At 38.3% G+C, this 20,971-nt stretch overlaps 2 protein-coding genes across 2 annotated transcripts; one reads left to right on the top strand and one right to left on the bottom strand.

Annotated features, from left to right (window-relative positions):
• Positions 1 to 1,389: 1,389 nt before the first annotated feature.
• On the bottom strand, positions 1,390 to 4,027 carry LOC121400810 (NADP-dependent malic enzyme, mitochondrial-like). The gene is made up of 3 exons (XM_041584764.1): positions 3,998 to 4,027; positions 3,607 to 3,705; positions 1,390 to 1,761 (listed from the first exon to the last, which is right to left on the bottom strand). The coding sequence occupies exons 1-3, from the start codon at positions 4,025 to 4,027 to the stop codon at positions 1,600 to 1,602; spliced, it is 291 nt and encodes a 96-aa protein (XP_041440698.1). The 3' UTR covers positions 1,390 to 1,599.
• Positions 4,028 to 6,227: 2,200 nt separating this feature from the next.
• On the top strand, positions 6,228 to 19,927 carry LOC121400809 (traf2 and NCK-interacting protein kinase-like). The gene is made up of 19 exons (XM_041584763.1): positions 6,228 to 6,254; positions 8,721 to 8,807; positions 9,304 to 9,354; positions 9,574 to 9,660; positions 9,794 to 9,880; positions 10,838 to 10,888; positions 11,130 to 11,216; positions 11,350 to 11,436; positions 11,929 to 11,976; positions 12,220 to 12,306; positions 13,459 to 13,524; positions 15,965 to 16,021; positions 16,386 to 16,514; positions 16,787 to 16,897; positions 17,002 to 17,092; positions 17,204 to 17,322; positions 18,367 to 18,421; positions 18,692 to 18,770; positions 19,549 to 19,927. Exons 1-19 carry the CDS (start codon positions 6,228 to 6,230, stop codon positions 19,739 to 19,741), a joined length of 1,599 nt encoding a protein of 532 aa, XP_041440697.1. The 3' UTR covers positions 19,742 to 19,927.
• The last annotated feature ends 1,044 nt before the right edge of the window (positions 19,928 to 20,971 follow it).

Below are 20,971 nucleotides of genomic sequence, written 5' to 3'. Positions count from 1 at the left end.
GTTTTGTGACAAAAAGTCATGCGATTTCCCTCCCTGCCCCAATTTGAATATGCAGAATAGGATTCAGATTTGGTTTGCCCGGGAAGAGGGATTTGGCAAAATCTGTATCCTGCTGAAAAAGACTGAATCCTGGCTGAATCCCAAACCGAATCCTGGATTTGGTGCATCCCTACTTTTCAAGCAAAAAGCCAAAAAATTCTAACTTTTCGGGAAAAATCCTTAAAAAATCCAGCAATTCAGGAAAAAAAAAATCAGAAAAATTTTTACGATTTGGATTTTCACTCGATTTTATCTAGTTTTTCCCCGATCTGATTAAATCGTGATTTTTTTAATAATAAATAAGGTCAATTTGTGTATTCTAGTTTGGTTAGACAGTTTTTAATAAAATACTCAGAAAAATCTGATTGATTATTTATCAATATTTTGATAAATAATGCCCCTCCCCCAGTGTCAGCAAGTGAACTGCACTACTGAATACAATGACCTCCTTTTTTATCTTTGTGAATAGTATCAATGGACGCTCCGTTTTAGTGCTTTGCCCCTGCGATATCAATAAGCCCTTTTAGCAGAAATCAAGAAATAGAGCAGCCAGTGTGAGACTTATAGAGATTTATAGGGAGAAAATAAAAAGCATCTTTCCATAAAATAACTAATTTATAAACGTTTTTCCCTTTACAATCTCGACAGCAATTTCAAATATTGCAGAGAAGGTAAGTTAAAAGTGGCGCAGGTACAGTACAGGGAAGAGTCATGATTAATAGACACATAATAAAACATTTCAGTGCAGATACAGGAGTCACCGCATATCCCCCCAAATCAGACACCCCAAAAGGGTTGGATCAAGGTTAGGGGGAATAATACAAACTACCATCTAATTTACTTGGGCACAAAATGAAACAATTTGTAAAAACGCTACAGGACGGGGCTCCTTCAACTTCTTCTGGATACAGGGGCCATGTTGTTTAGGTTTGTATTGGGAGGGGAAACCTTATATAGAATAACTGGTTTTCATCCACACTGCAATATCCATACGCTTCATGGAAAAGGAAATTAATGTCCACTGCCTCTTTTGATTAAAAAAACAAACCCTGTTACTCTGGGCAACTGTAAGGGTCAGGTCAGGGCACACACTCCGATTCGGGGAGATTAGTCGCCCGGCAACAAATCTCCTCTACTTCAGGGCGACTAATCTCCCCAAACTGCCTCCCACCGGCTAGAATGTAAATCGCCAGCGGGGTGGCAATCGGTGCCCTTTATTTTCCGAAGTCACCCAAATTCTGCCTCCTCGTGAGGCAACTTCAGTCGACTTTGGAAAACGAAGCGCTTCAAGTGCCATCCGGCGATTTACATTCTAGCAGTTCGGGGGGAGATTAGTTGCTCCGAAGAGGAGGAGATTTGTCACCGGGCGACTAATCTCCCCGAATCTGAGCTGGTGCTTGTGGATCTCCATTAAGTTGTACACATGCCAAGCTCTCGGAGTTTTGGGCATTTTCCAGCAGCAGAAATATAGCGGTGGAGAAACCACTGATAGACACCAACATTATTACACTGCACCTTCACAATGAAGAGAAAGAATACAAAAGGAAGGCTTGCATACAGTTATACATCTTGGATCTCCATAGCCTGAGAGGGCCAGTGGTAGCCGTCCATGGTAAATGAGTCGTAATCAGGGCTGTAAATGAGGGAGTGGACAAGAGTCTCCTTATCCTCTGGCTCGGGGTACCAGGAAGCCATGTTGTTTCTGTAGGCGTAATCTATAATCTAAACAGAAAGAAATGGTTATAGTGCAGCCATGTTGCTTTTCCATTGATATTTGTTGCTCGAGTAAAATCCAGTGGATCCTGGAGGGGAATAATCTGATAAAACAATGTTCTGGCCTTGCCTTGGATGTGCTGCCGCTGTGATTACAGAATTAAACCATAAACGTGTTACAGTTCCATATTTGGTTGGAAGATTTCTCTAAATCAAACAGCATGTGTTCCACTCAGGGCCAATCAGTGGAGCTCTGGAGTCATCGATGGACAGATGTTACTTGCCGTATTTATAGATGAAATTTCTTCCTAAGAATATAGGCATGAGACCTGTTATTCAGAATGCTCACCACTTGGGGTTTTCCAGATAACTGATCTTTCTGTAATTTTGATCTCCATAACTTAAAGGATAGGTAAACCTTAGAAATAAGTGAATGTAAAATTGATGAGGGTGCTATTTTACATACTTTTGCAATATACATTCATTATTTATACATTTTTAATTCCCAGATATTAAGCCCAATGCTGCAAAAAGTCCAAATCTGAAAATCCACCATCTCAGACCTGCCAAGGATTTATATAAGTCAATGGGAGAGGTCCCTATCCTATTTGGAAGTTTCTGTGGTCTGCGCTGGAATCTGCCCGAAAATCCAATTATTTCGGGCTTTTCAGGCAAAAATCCAAACAAATTCAGGCTTTTCAGGGAAAAAGCCAGAAAAAAAATTGAGCAATTTGGGAAAAAACAATCCAATCCTCTTAAATCGGGCTTTTTTAATAATAAATAAGGTCAAATTTTTTTGATTTTGATAACCCCCTCAATGTACATTAATATTGTGAACAGTAGTTTTTTAGTGTCAGTATCACTTTAAGGGGCAGATGTATTAAGGTTCGATTCTTTTTTGGTGTCAAAACACAGAAATTCGCATGCAAATTCAAATGTGAGATTTCTCCCATCTTGACCTTGGAAACAGTCCTTATGCGAATATTTGCCACCTAAAACCTGCTGAGTTCCTTTACAAGTCAATGACAGAGGTGCGTTGAACCATTTGAATTTGTAAATTGACATTCTGACATTCAATTTTTTTTTTCCGGGGGAAAACTCGATTAGAATTCGATTAAAATTTTCGGGTAGGGACTTTTCGATCGAATATTAGACATTTGAGTTTTTTCATTAATAACCTCCCATTGGAGTTGAGAGTACATTCCAATTTATAAGAGTAAAAAAAGAATTCACATACATTTCGAAATTCGACCTTTGATAAATAACCCCCTAAGTCTTGAATGCCACCCACCTGGTCTTAAGACTAGGGGCTAAGTTTCTTGGCCCTGACCTGCTGGTTTGAGTCAGCCTTTTCACTAATCTTTAAAAACAGGACTTACTGATGTCATCAGTTATTATTGGTGCTTTGTGATGTCATTAGTGTCACATTTAAAGAAACACACCCTGTTGTTCAATATGAGCATCTTAGAAATCATGTCCATGACCTGTATTAAAGCTCTCAGCCTGCTGCCTTGTTCTTCTTTAGGTTTGTGGAACATCTAGGTGAGTTTTCATATACATATATTTTCAGAGTGAGGGTACATTTTACCTGTACAATGGAGTAACTTATAAAATACTCTGAAGATTAAGGGGTCTCTCCTAACCCCCAAAATCAATTCTCTAAGCAGTTCTTTAAATGGAGCACTTTTTAAACTTCCCTATCATTAATTGGCTTTTGCCTGTTGAGGGCTGTTGACTTGTAATAGATGTGCGGTACTTATGCATCTCGCCAACATTTTCCACATATATAAATATATGATCCGTGTAGTTTCAGGGGATAGGGAACTTGTGTTACAGACTGGCACAGCTACTCACTTTGACAGCAAATTTGAAGGACACGTCTCTGATGGAACTCAGGGGAGGATAAAGCCTTCCTTCTGCTAAATGTTCAGCTGTAACCATCTCTGCAGTGGTCTACAAAGAAAACACAAAAAGGGCATTTCAATCTGAAAAATCTAATGAAACATGAACAATTAAAATATCTCACTTTATTAGGCACATTGGCAGATGAGGAACAGAGAGCGGGGCAAACAGGCAGAGTATCCATGAGCTTCTTCATTAAACCATAAGCACAAACTATGGGAATGGGCATTCTTCTATTCCAAAAAGGATTATCAAACCTAGGCATGAAGATAATCTTTGGCCCTTGGATTTGACCAAAACAGAGCTGCAGATTGCACAGAACCCATATACTGGAAAGTCTTACCGCTTGGCCATTTTGCACTGCTGTCGCCATTTTTGGCCAACTGTGACTACTACTATATTGTTGTACAAAGCTGAGGAATATGTCTGGGTTTTATCAAGACATATTACTAATTAATAAATTATCTCTCACTCCTATTACCAATAGTTGGTGTTGTGTGGGCCCCTACCACATGCCGGGCACTGGCAGTTACACTTACCTCTAAAGCAGTAGTGTCCATACTTTACTAATGCGAGGTCTACTTTTAGTAATGCTGTCCCATTATGATCGACATCCATATTTTTCATGGAAAATATTACTCAAAGGAGAACTCAACCCCCCCACTAATAAAACCCCTACCATACATAGTCCCCCATCCCTGCTCCCCCCACATAGGTGATAACACCTGTAAGTGCCTCTAATACATTACTCTCCTATCTAAACAGAGTAAGCACAGCGGAGCTCAGGGGCACCATCTCCGGCTCTTCTGTATTTTTCAGGGAAGCAAGCACTGTATTGATGCATGTGCATTTGGTTCAGTTTTCTGGTTCATAGTAACTGCGCATTCTCCAAAAATGCCTGAAATTGTCGAACAGAAGGAAGAGGACCCAAAGAATACCAAAGAGTGAAGATGGCATCCATGAGCTCCACTGCATTTACTCTGCTCAGATAGGTGAGTAATGGTAAGTAAGACTGAGTTCACACTTCTTGCTTTCTACAGTTTTATCCAGTGGTGTAACTAGATGTGCAAAATAATTTTACGGCCCCCAAAATATCCAGAGGTTAGCCCATTTTACCAATATATATTAAAATGCCTCATTGATTTAAGGGGTCCCCCTGCAGCCACACGGTCTGCTTCCTCTGTAATCACGCCCCTGGTATTATTGCTACTGTGATTGGATCATTGGATCTTACACCTCAATGGTTTCAGCAAACACCTATTAAACATGAATAAGGTCAATGTAATTATTGTGATAATAATTACAAAACAGCGCAGAGGTTCTGCTGCAAAAGTGCCTTTATTTACAAACACCACATGTTTCGAGCACCAAAGCTCTTTATCAAGTTGATAAAGCGCTTTGGTGCTCGAAACATGTGGTCTTTGTAAATAAAGGCACTTTTGCAGCAGAACCTCTGCGCTGTTTTGTATCCACACCGATATTTTGGAACCACTATTGATGGGTTTGGATGGAAGCAAGGTGCTGCGATACCAGAATTAAACCACAGAGGAAAAAGTACCAGTTTATTGCATTTACTACGTGTTTTTCTAGTAGGCAGCATGAAACAAGTACTGAATCCAAGTAAAGAACCCAAAGATACTTTAGGCCCACATCTAACTAGTAAGACTATGATTTGTCTATCTAACTAGGTGGCTCAAGGCAAAACACACTCCTATGAACATCGCAAGGTCCTTGATAAAGGCCCCAAGAGGGGCCGAAACTTACCAGAGGACATTATAGACAAACAGCAGGGGACCTTTTTATCCATAAAGTGGATCCCCGTACCAGAGGCCTCCCCTTCAGACTAGAAGAAAAGAACTTTCATTTGAAGCAACATAGGGGGTTCTCCATGGCGAGGACAGTGATGCTGCCATATTGTCTGATGACAGATTTTATTGATGCCATTATGAGTTAATTTCTTGGTTGATTTCTTGAACAAGCACAAAATCCAACGCTATAGTGATTTTAAGATCTGCAGTTAGTTAGTAGTGATATGTGGATTTATGTGTGTGTGTCATTTGCCTACTAGTTTAAAAATCAGTCCTACAGTATCAGATGAATATGTATATATATATATATATATATATATATATATATATATATAGTTCCACTTTAAAGAGAATAATATACAGTTCTGCCTACCTAGTTTAAAAATAAACAAAGCACACAGAGATACATATATGTATTAGAGCAAAGGCAAGTTTTGCAGCAATCACTCTGCTATATTTCTGAGACACAAAGTGAGCATTCAACCCAGAGCAGATGTTAATATCCAATAGCTAATAATTCATATTTATTGATTCATGTATTTATTATTATTATATTTATTTATGAATAATTAATTGCTAATATCCAAACTCACTTGGCTGGTCTGCCCTGGGCCCACAGTTTGGTAACCTATTTATTACTGGGTATTGGATTCCCCACTGAGTCACTGTGAAAAGTGGTTCAAATATATTCTTTATTACTGTACAGACCAAGAACACTGATGTCCGTCCTGCAGCTCTCACACTGATATACAAGTACATCCCTAGATGGCAACAGGTCTGGCAGCCCTTGGGGTGAGTTAATAAGGCCTGACTTAGATTAGAAGCAAAAGACATCACTGCTACTGTTAATATTTACTACTTTTATATATTAGTAATGTTGGACTAACTGATCTAGTTTGGAGGTTAGCTCTAGTCACTATGGGTTAACTTTAGCCCGTAGTGTCACTAGAGGGGGGCAGGCCCTGGTGTGTGACGCGCAGCTGGGCCCGCCCCCCTCTGTACGCCCGCATTTTCAGTGGCGCACGGGCTGCCAGGGGGCCCTGAGGGGGTGCTCGGGACCTGACCTTTCCACAATTTGGATCTTCATAATTTAAGTCTACTAAAATATCTTGTAAACATTCAATAAACACACTTATTCTTATGACTGTAGGCTGGCACAAACTTCACTCCTAAAAAAGAAACACATCTCAATATGTAGCCTTACGCATTTCATGCCCTGTGATTGTCATAGTTCCCACACTTTTACTGCATCAACTATTGGCAGGGCCGGAACTAGGGGTAGGGGTTTGAAAGAAAATGAGACTCACATGCCCCTGCTGCAGCCAATCTTTCATTGTGTCCAGTCTACATGGTGTGTTGGTTTCCTCGTACTGGTCTCCATCCAGTGGACATCATATGTAGAGGGGTTTTGGTGGGTGAGAGAACCAATCCACACACATAGGATAAAATCACTGTCCAGCTTTATTTTGAATAGTTAAAACAACAAACAGGCATCTATTAAAGATGTACTTCTACTCTATGACATGTTGAATCACCTGACGCGTTTCATGCCTCTTTCTGGCACTTCATCAGGGGCTCTGGAACTAGGGGTAGGCAGAGTAGGCACGTGCCTAAGGCGCTAAGCTTGGGGGGCGCTGGCATGTACCTTCAACTGCTGCCTACCCCTGTCCAGTCTGGTGCCTGTCTGACAGCATGGTGGCGTTCCCTGCGAGGCTGCTGGCAGTGTGTATGTGAAGGGGGTTACGCAGCTGGCCAGTTGCCTGGGGCACCTGGCCGGTCTGGCTCGGCCCTGACTATTGGAGTGAAGTCCGGTTTGTGCCAGCCTGCAATCATAGGAATAAGGGGCAGATTTATCAAAGGTCAAGGTGAATTTTCGAATGCAAAAAATTTGAATTTCGAGCTATTTTTTGTGTACTTCGACTAGGGAATAGTCCAAATTCGATTCGAATTTGAAATCAAAACTGATCATGTGCTGTCTCTTTAAAAATTTGACTTCAACCGTTCGCCATCTAAAACCTGCCAAATTGCTGTTTAGCCTATGGGGGGACCTGCTAGAATCCATTTGGAGTCAATTGGGTTTTTTTTGGGAAAAACTTCAAATCGAATTTCGATCGAATGCGCTATTAATTCAATTCAAATTCGTCTGAATACGGACCTATTCAATGGAAAATGGACCTATTCGACCAAAAAAAACTTTGAGTTAGGGGCATATTTATTACCGGTCTAATTTGAATAGAAAAGACTTCAAAATGACCAACCGAAATTAAGTCAAAGCTTTTTTTTGGGTCAAATAGGTCTGTTTTTGATTGAATAGGTCCGTATTTGGCCGAATTGGAATTGTACGAATTGAAGGATTAGAGTATACGATCTAATTCGATTTGAAGTTTTTCCCAAAAAAAACTTTGATTTTTCAAAGTCCACCAATCGACTCCAATTAGGTTCTAAGAGGTCCCCCATAGGCTAAAACAGCAATTCACAGGTTTTCGGTGGCAATTGGTCGACGTCTAATTTTTAAAGAGACAGTACATGATAAACTTCGATATATCGGAAAACATGTTTTTTTCAAAACACACCAGTAGTGCTACTCCAGCAGAATTCTGCACTGAAATCAATTTCTCAAAAGAGCAAACAGATTTTTTATATTCAATTTTGAATTCTGACATGGGGATAGAGATTTTGTCAATTTCCCAGCTGCCCCTGGTCATGTGACTTTTGCCTGCACTTTAGGAGAGAAATGCTTTCTGGCAGGCTGCTGTTTTTCCTTCTCAATGTAACTGAATGTGTCTCAGTGAGACATGGGTTTTTACTATTGAGTGTTGTTCTTAGATCTACCAGGCAGCTGTTATCTTGTGTTAGGGAGATGTTATCTGATTACCTTCCCATTGTTCTTTTGTTTGGCTGCTGGGGGGGAAAAAGGGAGGCGGGTGATATCACTCCAACTTGCAGTACAGCAGTAAAGAGTGATTGAAGTTTATCAGAGCACAAGTAACATGACTTGGGGCAGCTGGGTAATTGACAATATGTCTAGCCCCATGTCAGATTTCAAAATTGAATATAAAAAAATCTGTTTGCTCTTTGGAGAAATGGATTTCAGTGCAGAATTCTGCTGGAGCAGCACTATTAACTGATTCATTTTGGAAAAAAAATTCCCATTACAGTATCCCTTTAATTATACCTTCTGTATAATGAACTGCTCTTATTTCAAAGATAATGTATCTGCTTGTAGTTTGAAACATTTATTTTCTTTGTCCTAAATAGGAGCTACCAGAGGAATCAGGCTCTAACACCTGCGAGCCTGAAACTTCTAACACCTCTGAAGAGCAAGTGGATCCCCCAAAACAACAGGTAGGCCTTAAAGCCTTTAAAATGGTTTGAGCAGAATTATTTAATTAAACCTTCTGTATAATGAGCTGCTCTTATCTCAAAGACTAATTTATCTGATTGTAGTTTGAATTAAGGCATGTCAATGGTTTTTGTAACTTCTTAAAAATAATCACCAATTGGCTAAGAAGCCCTCTGTATAAACAAACTGCTCTCTCTCACAAACCCTGATTATTAAAATACAGTTGAAAAATAAATATAATGTCCATTGAAGCAGCTGCACTCCAGGGTTCAGTTCATGTAACAAAACATGTTCTCTCTTTAGAGATGATCTCACTTGCTTCTATACAAGGCTTGTTTCAGAATATGTTTTATTAAGCTCATCTGATACAATAAATGTATTTCCCCCACCAAAGAAATGAATCCAAACAAACTTTATTTTTATGTATTGTAGGACAGTGCAATATATACTTTGAGCTTTACAATATTGGTTATTGAAATTTTTTTCTGTCTTCACCAGAAGGAAGAACAAGAAGACCAGGAGGAGAAAGCTGATAGCAGCCCCTGCCTGGTAAGCAGGTTCCACTGTACACACTTCAATCAGAGAAATTGGGGTTTTAATAATAATAATAATAATGACATCTCCAAACATAACTATAGTCCATCCCACTCCAAAGCTCTGCTTTCTTCCCTTAATTATGGGCTCAAATATAGAAATTTGAATGTTGCAGTTCATCTTTAAAATCAAGGGTTTGTGTATCTAAATATACATTTTCTTTATCCTAAATAGGAGATACCAGAGGATTCAGGCTCTAACACCTGCGAGCCTGAAACACCCAACACCTCTGAAGAGCAAATAGAAACCCTGAAACAACAGGTAGGCCTTAAAGCCTTTAAAATGGTTTGAGCAGAATAATTTAATTATACCTTCTGTATAATGAGCTGCTCTTATCTTAAAGATAATGGATCTGCTTGTAGTTTGAAACATTAATTTTCTTTATCCTAAATAGGAGATACCAGAGGAATCAGGCTCTAACACCTACGAGCCTGAAACACCCAACACCTCTGAAGAGAAAGTGGAAGCCCTGAAACAACAGGTAGGCCTTAAAGTCTTTAAAATGGTTTGAGCAGAATTATTTAATTAAACCTTCTGTATAAAGAGCTGCTCTTATCTCAAAGACTAATTTATCTGCTTGTATTTGAATTAAGACATGTCAATGTTTTTTGTTCAGAAAATAATCAACAATTGACTGAGAAGCCCTCTGTATAAACAAACTGCTCTCTCTCACAAACCCTGATTATTAAAATACAGTTGAAAAATAAATATAATGTCCATTGAAGCAGCTGCACTCCAGGGTTCAGTTCATGTAACAAAACATGTTCTCTCTTTAGAGATGATCTCACTTGCTTCTATACAAGTTTTGTTTCAGAATATGTTTTATTAAGCTCAACTGATACAATAAGGGGCACATTTATCAAGGGTTGAAGTGGATTCGAGTGAATTTTCGAAGTTCAAAAAGTTAAAATTTCGAAGTAATTTTTGGGTACTTCGACCATCGAATAGGCTACTACGACTTCGACTTTGAATTTGATTCAAAGTAAAATCATTCGACTATTCGACCATTCAATAATCGAAGTACTGTCTCTTTAAAAAAACTTCAATACTTCACCAACTTAAACCTGCCGAATTGTTATGTTAGTCTAAGGGGACTTTCTAGAGCATTTTTCTTCGTTTATTGAAGTTGAATGAAAATCGTTCGATTCGAAGGATTTAATCGTTCAATCGAACGATTTTACTTTAACTGCAAAACGCCCAATTTCGATGAAAAATCCTTCAACTTTGATATTCGAAGTCGAAGTATTTCAATTCAATGGTCGAATTTCAAAGTATATACCACTTCGAAATTTGACCCTTGATAAATCTCCCCCTCAATGTCTTTGCCCCACCAAAGAAGTGAATCCAAACATACTTTATTATTATATAATGTGTTACAGTGCAATATATACTTTGAGGTTACAATATTGATTTATGACTTTTTTTCTGTCTTAACCAGGAGGAAGAACAACTGGTTGAGGAGCAGAAAGCTGACAGCAGCCCCTGCCAGGTAAGCAGAAAATAACCAGAGACAAATATCCAGACAGGTTTCACTGTACATACTCCTTTAATGAAAGAAATGGGGGTTTTAACAATAATGACACCTCCAAACATAACAATCATTCATCCTGCTCCACAGCTCTGCTTTCTTCCCTTACTTATAGACACAAATATAGAAATTTGAATGTTGCAGTTCATCTTTAAAATCAAGGGTTGTTTATCTAAATATACATTTTCTTTATCCTAAATAGGAGATACCAGAGGAATCAGGCTCTAACACCTGCGAGCCTGAAACAACCAACACCTCTGAAGAGCAAATGGAAGCCCTGGAACAACAGGTAGGCCTTAAAGCCTTTAAAATGGTTTGAGCAGAATTATTTAATTAAACCTTCTGTATAATGAACTGCTCTTATCTCAAACATAATGTATCTGCTTGTAGTTTGAAACATTCATTTTCTTTGTCCTAAATAGGAGCTACCAGAGGAATCAGGCTCTAACACCTGCCAGCCTGAAACTCCCAACACCTCTAAAGAACAAGTGGAAGCCCCAAATCAAAAGGTAGGCCTTAAAGCCTTTAAAATGGTTGAGCAGAATTATTTAATTAAACCTTCTGTATAATTAGCTGCTCTTATCTCAAAGATAATGTATCTGCTTGTAGTTTGAATTAAGACATGTCAATGGTTTTTGTTCTTAAAAATAATCACCAATTGACTGAGAAGCCCTCTGTATAAACAAACTGCTCTCTCTCTCAAACCCTGATTATTAAAATAGAGTTGAAAAATAAATATAATGTCCATTGAAGCAGCTGCACTCCAGGGTTCAGTTCATGTAACAAAACATGTTCTCTCTTTAGAGATGATCTCACTTGCTTCTATACAAGGCTTGTTTCAGAATATGTTTTATTAAGCTCATCTGATACAATAAATGTCTTTTCCCCACCAAAGAAGTGAATCCAAACATACTTTATCTTTATATAATGTGTTACAGTGCAATATATACTTTGAGCTTTACAATATTGATTTATGACTTTTTTTCTGTCTTAACCAATAGGAAGAACAACTGGTTGAGGAGCAGAAAGCTGACAGCAGCCCCTGCCAGGTAAGCAGAAAATAACCAAAGACAAATATCCAGACAGGTTTCACTGTACATACTCCTTTAATGAAAGAAATGGGGGTTTTAACAATAATGACATCTCCAAACATAACAATCATTCATCCTGCTCCACAGCTCTGCTTTCTTCTCTTACTTATGGGCACAAATATAGAAATTTGAATGTTGCAGTTTATCTTTAAAATCAAGGGTTCGGTTTATCTAAATATACATTTTCTTTGTCCTAAATAGGAGATGCCAGAGGAATCAGGCTCTAACACCTGCCAGCCTGAAACACCCAACACCTCTGAAGAGAAAGTGGAAGCCACGGAACAACAGGTAGGCCTTAAAGCCTTTAAAATGGTTTGAACAGAATCTTTAAATTAAACCTTCTGTATAATGAGCTGCTCTTATTTTAAATACTATTGTATCTGCTTGTAGTTTGACTCAAGGCATGTCAATGGTCAAATCACCAATTGACTGAGAAGCCCTCTGTATAAACAAACTGCTCTCTCTCACAAACTCTGATCATTAAAAACAGTTAAAAATAAATATAATGTCCATTGAAAGACCTGAACTTCAGTGTTCAGTTCATGTAACAAAATATTTTCTCACTTTCAACCAAGATATACCAGTGAAAACTGCCAATCCATAATATACGTGTATATGTGAGAGCCGAGCTATGTTACCTAATAAACTGACACCCCCCAGTAAATGAACCTTTCCTTGTCCTTCAACTTATAATTTCAGCAGTTGCCCAAAAATTGTTGATCTAAAAAACATTTTTTTTGTCTTTCCCAGGCGAATACCCGGTAAGCAGCTGTAGAACTGTATTTTAGAACACTATGGGCCCCATTTATTATCAACTGAATTACTATTTATCTGGAAACATTTGTGGGTTTTCCTATATTTCTTAAAAGTGCTAAAAATTTGAGATTTAGTAAGTGTAAAAGCCACAAAAAAACTCTAATGCAAAACTTCGCCAAGTAAAAGTTGTGGAGGTGCTATAGAAGTCAATGGAAGCTTCGCTGATCTTATTAGGCAGCTTTTAATCACTTTGGACCTTTTAGATGATTTTTGGCTGTTTTTACTAGGAATTGTTTGATGAACTTAAATTTGTAGTGGTTTTCGAGGTATTCCTATATTTTAGCTCATTATTCAGTTCTTTTTGTGTTTACTTTTTTATGTTCAGATCTTTTAATAAATTCATTGACAATCGAGGTTTTAGAGAAATTGAGTTTAGTTTCAGTTTCCAAAACCTCTAAAACCACTAAAATTTGACCTCTAATAAATAAGCCTTGATGATGCAAAAGCTCAAGTTTAATGGTTTGACTTAAATATTCCAGCCCACAGCCTCCCCCCAATACACCAATTCCCAGTTCCCCCTACACCCCCTGTGCTTCTTGCTTGTTGGAAAGTTTATTCGTCCAACTATCTTATATTATTTCAGTTTTGTGTTGATCATGTTTTTAACACAATGTTATTTTTTAGAAGCCCAGGACATACATTCAAGCCCTGGAGCCGATCGGCGAGGACAACTACGGTGTCATTTATAATGTAAGATATTTTCGTCAATGTCTAAATGGAGTAATTTCTGTTCTGCCAATAAACGTTCCCATATCCACAAAGTATATGTGTTTCCCATAATGCTTCGCACAATAATAATCATTACATTTCTTTTTCTACTTTTGTTACAGGGATGACACCGCAAGCAGCAAAAAGATGTGGCCATCACCATCGTTAGGGATCCAGAGGTAACATGTCTTGATACGATTAATATAATCAGATACCAATAAGCCTTGTGTTACATCTACATTATGATTTTTAGTAGAAGGCAAATTTACTAACAAAACATTGGCATGTTCTTATTTCTGCACCAGGCAGTGTAATATCCTGACCTCTAATAATTATGTAACTGTAAAAATAAGTGAATGAATCTCTTCTGAGAAAAGTATGGGATTTAAGAAGTAAAAGAGCTGAGAGTCAATCATATTATGCAGTTCTCACATAGGGGTATTAAAAAGCTGTCATTTATCAGAACTACAAGTTAGGTTGGGGTGTTTGAAATTATAATTTTTTCCATTGTATTAATTTTAGTTCTTTTGTTTAAAACTAGAAGCAAAAAGAAATCCTCAAGAAAATAGACGTCCTTGAGAGAACATCTGACCACGGAAAAATCGTCGGCTTTCATGGGGCATATTATCATCCTGCCTCTAAAAAAATGCCCCATTTTGAAGGATTGTGGGTAAGGAGTTGTTTATTCACGTTACACATTTATGCACCAACATCAATCAATCAATCGCTCTAATATAAGCGAGAATTTTGGATGCAAATATGATTCCATTTGGTAAGAAAGAGTCCGGTGAATGTGGACCACTTTGTTCTCAGTTGCACCAGATATTGTATTTACATCCAGAATACTTTTGTAGGCCTATTTCTGACTTACAGCCTTTCCCTAGACTTCCCAATAAAATTGTAAACCACACAAATCTATGTGTTACATGTTCTTTGTTTGTGTTTTAGGTTTCAACTGAGCTTTACACCGGTGCTTCTCTGAAAGATCTCACTAACATCCAGAAGCAGAAATCCTTGCCAGAGAGCAGTGAAAATGACATCTGCAAGGAGGTTTTACAGGTATGTCTGGTGTGAACCTCCTCAGTACTATTCTACATAAATCTAATTCATTAACAGCATGAAAAATATTTAGATTTTGACTTTTGCTTTATTGGTTTTGCAGGGCCCGAGTCACCTTGATGAAAACAAGGTCATTGATCATCACCTGAGTCCTGACAACATCATGGTGGACTCATCTAGAGACATAAATATCAGTAAGTGATGCTTGGAAAAAACAGAATTTTTTTCTATCTTCATGGTGTTTATTGGTGGGTTCCATTTATAAATGAACATTACAATTTCTGCTTTTGTCCTATAATTTCAGGAGATTTCAGCTCTGCCACCATAGGACTGAGGAGCCCCACTACTTTTAGAGAAGCTATTCCATACAGGGCTCCAGAATTAAAAGCCAATGTTGGCAGTAACACTATTGCAAATACCACCAAGGTACTGTGATGTCTTCTCACTTTTTGTTCTATTGTTACCTTTATATTTAATGTATGTAGCTCACACAAGGTGAATATGGTGCTTTTTCACTCTCTCACTTCACTTCGCGAATCTAAAGCTGTAAAGTGGTTTCTGTGAGCTGAGCTATGTCACCGAACATATTGACTCCCCCCAGTAAATTTACCTTTCCTTGTCCTTCAATTATAATTTTAGCAGTTCATTAAAAATACTTGATCTAAAAAAAAAATCTTTTTTGTCTTCCCCAGGAGAATCAACATCCACCTGAAAAGAAATACCCGGTAAGGGAAGCTCGAAAAATTTATAGTTTTCCTATATTTTTCAAACTTTCTAAAAATATTAGAGTTAGTAAGTGTAGAAACCATGAAAACCTCTAATGGTGCTATAGAGTTTAGTTGTGGTTTAAAAAACCTCTAAAATCTGACTTTTAATAAGTAAGCCTCCACATGATACAAGAGCTCAACTTTAATGATTTGACTTAAATATTCCAGCCCAAGGCCTTCCCCCAATACACCAATTCCCAGTTCCCCCTACACCTCCTGTACTTCTCACTTTTTGGAAAGTTTATTTATCCTATTGCCTTATATTAATTTTTGTATTTATCATGCTTTTAACACAATTTTATTTTTTAGAAGCCCATTTTATTTTACATTCGTAGAAGCCCGGGAGCCTATCGGAGAGGATGACTTCGGTGTTATTTATAATGTAAGATCAATGTTTAAATGGAGTAATTTGTGTTATGTGTTTGGGTGATTCTGTTTATTCTGCTGCTTGTACCCTCTAGAGTTTTGTCCCTTTTGTGTTTTTCTTGTGCGTCTGAACCTGCCAATCAACTTTCCCATCTCCACACAGTATATTTGTTTGCTTTCCCATAATTTTCCGCACAATAATAATCATAGAGTTTCTTTCTTTGTTGCAGGGATGGCACCATAAAGAGCAGAAAGAGGTGGCCATCACCATCATTAAGGATACGAAGGTAACATGTCTTGATACAATTACTATTATTAGATACTAATAAGCCTTGTGTTACATCTATATTATGATTTTTTGTAGAAAGAGAACTTGCTAACAAAATATTGGCATGTTCTTATTTCTGCACCAGTCAGTGTAATATCCTGAACCCCTATTACTTATGTAACTGTAAAAATAAATGAATGAATCTCATCTGAGAAATGTAAAAGATTTAAGAAATAAAAGAGCTGAGAGACAATCACATTATGCAGTTCTCACATAGGGGTATTAAAAACCTGTTATTTTTCAGAACGACAAGTTAGGTTGGGGTGTTTGAAATTGTCATTTTATCCATTGTATTAACTTTACTTTTTTTGTTTAAAAACTAGAAGCAAAAGGAAATCCTCAAAAAAATGAAAATCTTTGAAAACATTCCTGACCACAAAAACATCGTTGGCTTTTATGGGGCATTCTACAATCATGCCTCTAAAAAAATGCCCCATTATGAAGGATTGTGGGTAAGGAGTTGTTTATTTACGTTACACATTCATGCACCAACATGTCAATCAATAGCTCTAATACAAGCGAGAATTTTGGATGCAAATATGATTTAGTTTTGTAAGAAAGAGTCCGGTGCATGTGGATCACTTTGTTCTCAGTTGTACCAGATATTGTATTTACATCCAGAATGCTCGTGTATCTCTGACTTATATCCACACAGTTTTTCCCCAGACTTTCCAATAAAATTTGTAAAAATCTATGTTTTAAACATCCTTTGTTTGTGTTTTAGGTTTCAACTGAGCTTTACACCGGATCATCACTGAAAGAGCTCATTAATGGTCAGAAGCAGAAATCCTTGCCAGAGAACACTATAGCTTACATCTGCAAGGAGGTGTTACAGGTATGTCTCTTGTCAACCTCCTCAGTACTATTCTAGATCAATCTAATTAATTAAATAGCATGAAAAATATTTAGATTTTCACTTTTGCTTGATTTGTTTTGAAGGGCCTGAGTCATCTAGATAAAAACAAGGTGATTCATCACGACCTGAGGCCTGGCAACATCATGGTGGCATCATCTGGAGACATAAAGATCAGTAAGTGACACTTAGACTAAATGGAGATTTTTTTCTATCTTCATTGTGTTTTTTGGTGGGTTCCATTTATAAATGAACATTACAATATCTGCTTTTGTCTTATAATTTCAGTTGATTTCACATCTGCCACCAAGGGACCGAGGAGCCACGCTACTTCTGGTGCTATTCCATACATGGCTCCAGAAGTAATGGCCAATATTGGAAGCAACACTGTTGACTATACCACCAAGGTACTGTGATGTCTTCTCTTTTGCTTTTTATTACCTTTATATATAATGTATGTAGCTTACACAAGGGGAACTGTGGTGCTTTTTCACTCACTCACTTCACATACCCCTCTCATAACAGCGAATCTAAAGCTGTAAAGTGGTTTCTGTGATATGAGAGGTGGAATCTGAAGAGAAGGAGTGTGCAGAGCACAGGCAGGGCAGCCATCAGGGGGGGACAGGGGGGAGAGTTGTAGGGGGCCCAAGGGTAAGAGGGGCCCAGCCATGCCGCACTTTCTTGATTAACCGGGCCCCCCTGCTTTTTGAAAGCTGCTGACTTCGGGAAGGCAGGGCGGGAGCATAAGGGGAGGTATCTTCTGTCCATTACTTCCCCTTATAGGTCACTGAGTTTAAGTCCCGTTCGGGCTGCTCAGGGATTGGATACCTTTACCAGGACTTGAAATTCTGTGACCAATAAGGGAAGAAAATGCTGTCACTGGAAGAGGATGCAGCCACCTGTGCTCCCCTCCTCCCTTCTGTAGTTGGCAGCTTACTGACAGCAGGTGGGCCACACTAATGAAGTAAGTGTGACATGGCAGGGCCCCCTCAAGGTAACCCTTTGTGGTCCCTGTTGTGTGGTGGGGCCCTGGACACCAAATTTTTTTAAACTTCTGGGGTGCAAGTTTTTTTACATGGACGTTAAAGGGGGGCCCTGGCCACCAATTTTTTTCCCCATGTGGGGTCCTAGCCACCAATATTTTTTAATGGGGGGCCCTGACCACAAATGTTTTTTTCAATGGGGGGCCTGACAACCAATATGTTTTTATTAACATGTGGGAACCATGTTTTTTTTAGTGGGGGGTGGACCGGTGGGGTGGGCGGACCTGTAGGTGGGGCTTGTGGTGGGTGCAGCCCAGGGGCCCAGGAAATGTTTTCGCATGGGGCCCTTATTTGCAAATTGCAAATTAGATAACTAAAGTATCTAAATGATCTTTAACTGGATTTCTCCATGTGTTCTGTGTATATTCTTTTCTAATAGTTGCTTTCCCCCCATATTTTTATGTGCAGGCTGATGTGTGGTCACTGGGGATATCAGCGCTGGAAATGGCGGAAGGATATTATCGTAAGTAAACTCCAGTGTGTGTGTAATATAGTGTTTGTAGAAAGGTTAGAGGTATTTATGTGTCATGCTGTAACACAGTAAATTATTAAATATTAAAAGCTATGGGGCTGTTTTTTAAAAATTTTAATTTGCCAGTTTCCGATCCTGATATTTTGTCAGTGTATTGGCAATTGAGAAGCAAAAATTCAATTTAGTTAATTTGAGTTTTTTCAATATTTGTTGTTTTTCATGTGTCATCAATTTTTCATCTTGTATTTTCTTATATCCTAGCATTCAGCAGATTTCCTGAGAATAAACGAATGAAGAGGATTATGCACGGTCCTGCACCAACATTACTGTGGGACACATGGTGAGTCATTTCCACTTAAAACAGAAAAAGAGTGAGATGGAAAGGGTGGGGAAATAAATAGGAAATGAGGGGAGAGAGTGGGGAAATAAAAAGGAAATGAGGGGAGAGAGTGGGGAAATAAAAAGGAAATGAGGGGAGAGAGTGGGGAGATGAAAAGGAAATGAGGCAAGGGCAGGAAAATAAAAAAGAAAGTGGGGGGAGGGTGGGGATTGACAGGGGGTAAAGGGGTATGTAAATGGGAAAGGGAGTCAAGAAAACTTGGGAATTGGGATGAAGTAAGGATGCAGAATGGATAAATGGGAAAGAAGTGAGGGTAACGGGGAAGTATGCTATGTGTAGCTCTTAAATGCTCAGATGCAGAATCTCATGCTTATCTTTAGATCTTGGGTTTATTATCTGGCAACCAATAAAGCCAGTCCAAGATGTTGGCAAAGTATTCTGGGCAAAGGTAAATGTACTCTAATATTTCAGGGTTAGTAAGTAACACAATAGACCTCCTTTTCTAAGGTAGATCAGTTAAAGCATTATAAGGGAAGGGGCTCATCCTCTATTGACTTCGTGAATAGCTTCTGTCTGCCTGTGTTGTGATTGGGTGCAGAGTGACATCATCACACTGTTTAACAAATGGACTGTCAGTAAAATAGAGGCTTATGGGGGATACAGGGCACATGGCTGTGCTGGTTCTATTCACAGTCTTTTACATGTGTGAGCTCTGGAAATATAGTTATTATATAACATGATCAATTATCATTTTAATATGTTTCTTCTTTTTTTCCAGGAGTGACAAATTCCATTTCTTCATATCTGAATGTCTCCAGAAAAACCCAGCAAGGAGGCCGTCTGCAGAACAGCTACTGGCACACCCCTTTATTAGCAACATCCAAAATGAAAGGGGTGTCAAAAAGTTCATAAAAAGGCACCTGCAGAAATGTAAGGGAACTGCTCATTCTCATTATAATTCACTCCACTAAAGCCGCCCATAATAAAGGCTGAGATTGTATAAGGGCAGAGGTCACTGAACTAGGCCAAATCTATGAGAGAGACAAACATGATGAGATGGGAGAAAATGTTATTATTAAATAGTTGTAACTGACATTTAAATTAGTAGCAAAGGGAATGGGATATAAAACATGCAGCAAATACTATAAAAAAACAAAAACAAATTGAAGTATTGTACAAACAGCTTCTCCATGACTAACACTGATCAATCTCTCCTTAGGAATGAAGAACTGAAGAAATAGCAGCCATCGGGGGAGGGACGGGGGCACAATTGTGGGGCCCTAATATCATCTTTGGTCCCGATGGCAGCTTTAGAAGATTGACAACATCAGATTTAGAAGATTAACATCAATTTGATAATTAAAACTATACAATAAACATCTTGAAATAACATTGACCTCTAGTGTATTCTTTCAATAGGGAGACATCCCTAATAACCTCCAAGCCCACTGTTGGCTCATATTCATCTTCCCTTTAATATTAGTTCTAATGACCTGGACACAGTCCCATAAACAGTTGGTTTTATCCATCCTGGTCCTGTTGGTAATTCCCAGGTTCTCTTAGTGGGTTCCATCAATATCTTTTCTAGCAGCAAGTGAAATAGTCACTAATACCCTTATTAATGCTGCACTTACTGGAGCAGTGAGCCAGGTTAAATGTCTGTAATATTGTATTCCTTCTAGAGCTATAAAAGAGGTTTTCATTCCAACATAGATCTTAATAATATTGTCTAACTGCTAGTTTATCCAGAAAAGGGTAAAAGAAAAAAAAACAAAAAACTAAAGCCTCTTCAATTCGCTTCCGAGAGGGAAAAAAATCCTTCCTGACTCCAAGATGGAAATTGGACCAGTCTCTGGATCAACTTTTTAATAAGAGTTAATTTTAGTAACTAATCTTCTCACATTCTAAAAAGTGAATCAACCAGTTCTTGAAGCTTTCCAATGTATCAGCCAGTACAACTGATTCAGGGAGAGAAATCCACAGCTCTCCTTGTAATATTTTTTTAGCTTTAAATGAAACCTCCTCATTTACATACAACCTTGGGAGGTTATAATCTTTGAAATGGGTGAGTTCTTTAAAAGTAATGTAGGGACTTGTAGGTTTAATAGTCTCTATGGATTCATTCACTACCAGTGCCTCATTTCCTTGTTGCTGGGTTAAAACCCTTGTGACCATTTCTACTTATTTTGCATTCTCAGTTC

Source organism: Xenopus laevis, chromosome 2S (genome assembly GCF_017654675.1).
Source record: "Xenopus laevis strain J_2021 chromosome 2S, Xenopus_laevis_v10.1, whole genome shotgun sequence".
In the NCBI taxonomy this organism is placed as follows: Eukaryota; Metazoa; Chordata; class Amphibia; order Anura; family Pipidae; genus Xenopus; species Xenopus laevis.
This window is presented reverse-complemented; position numbering and strand designations above follow the sequence as displayed.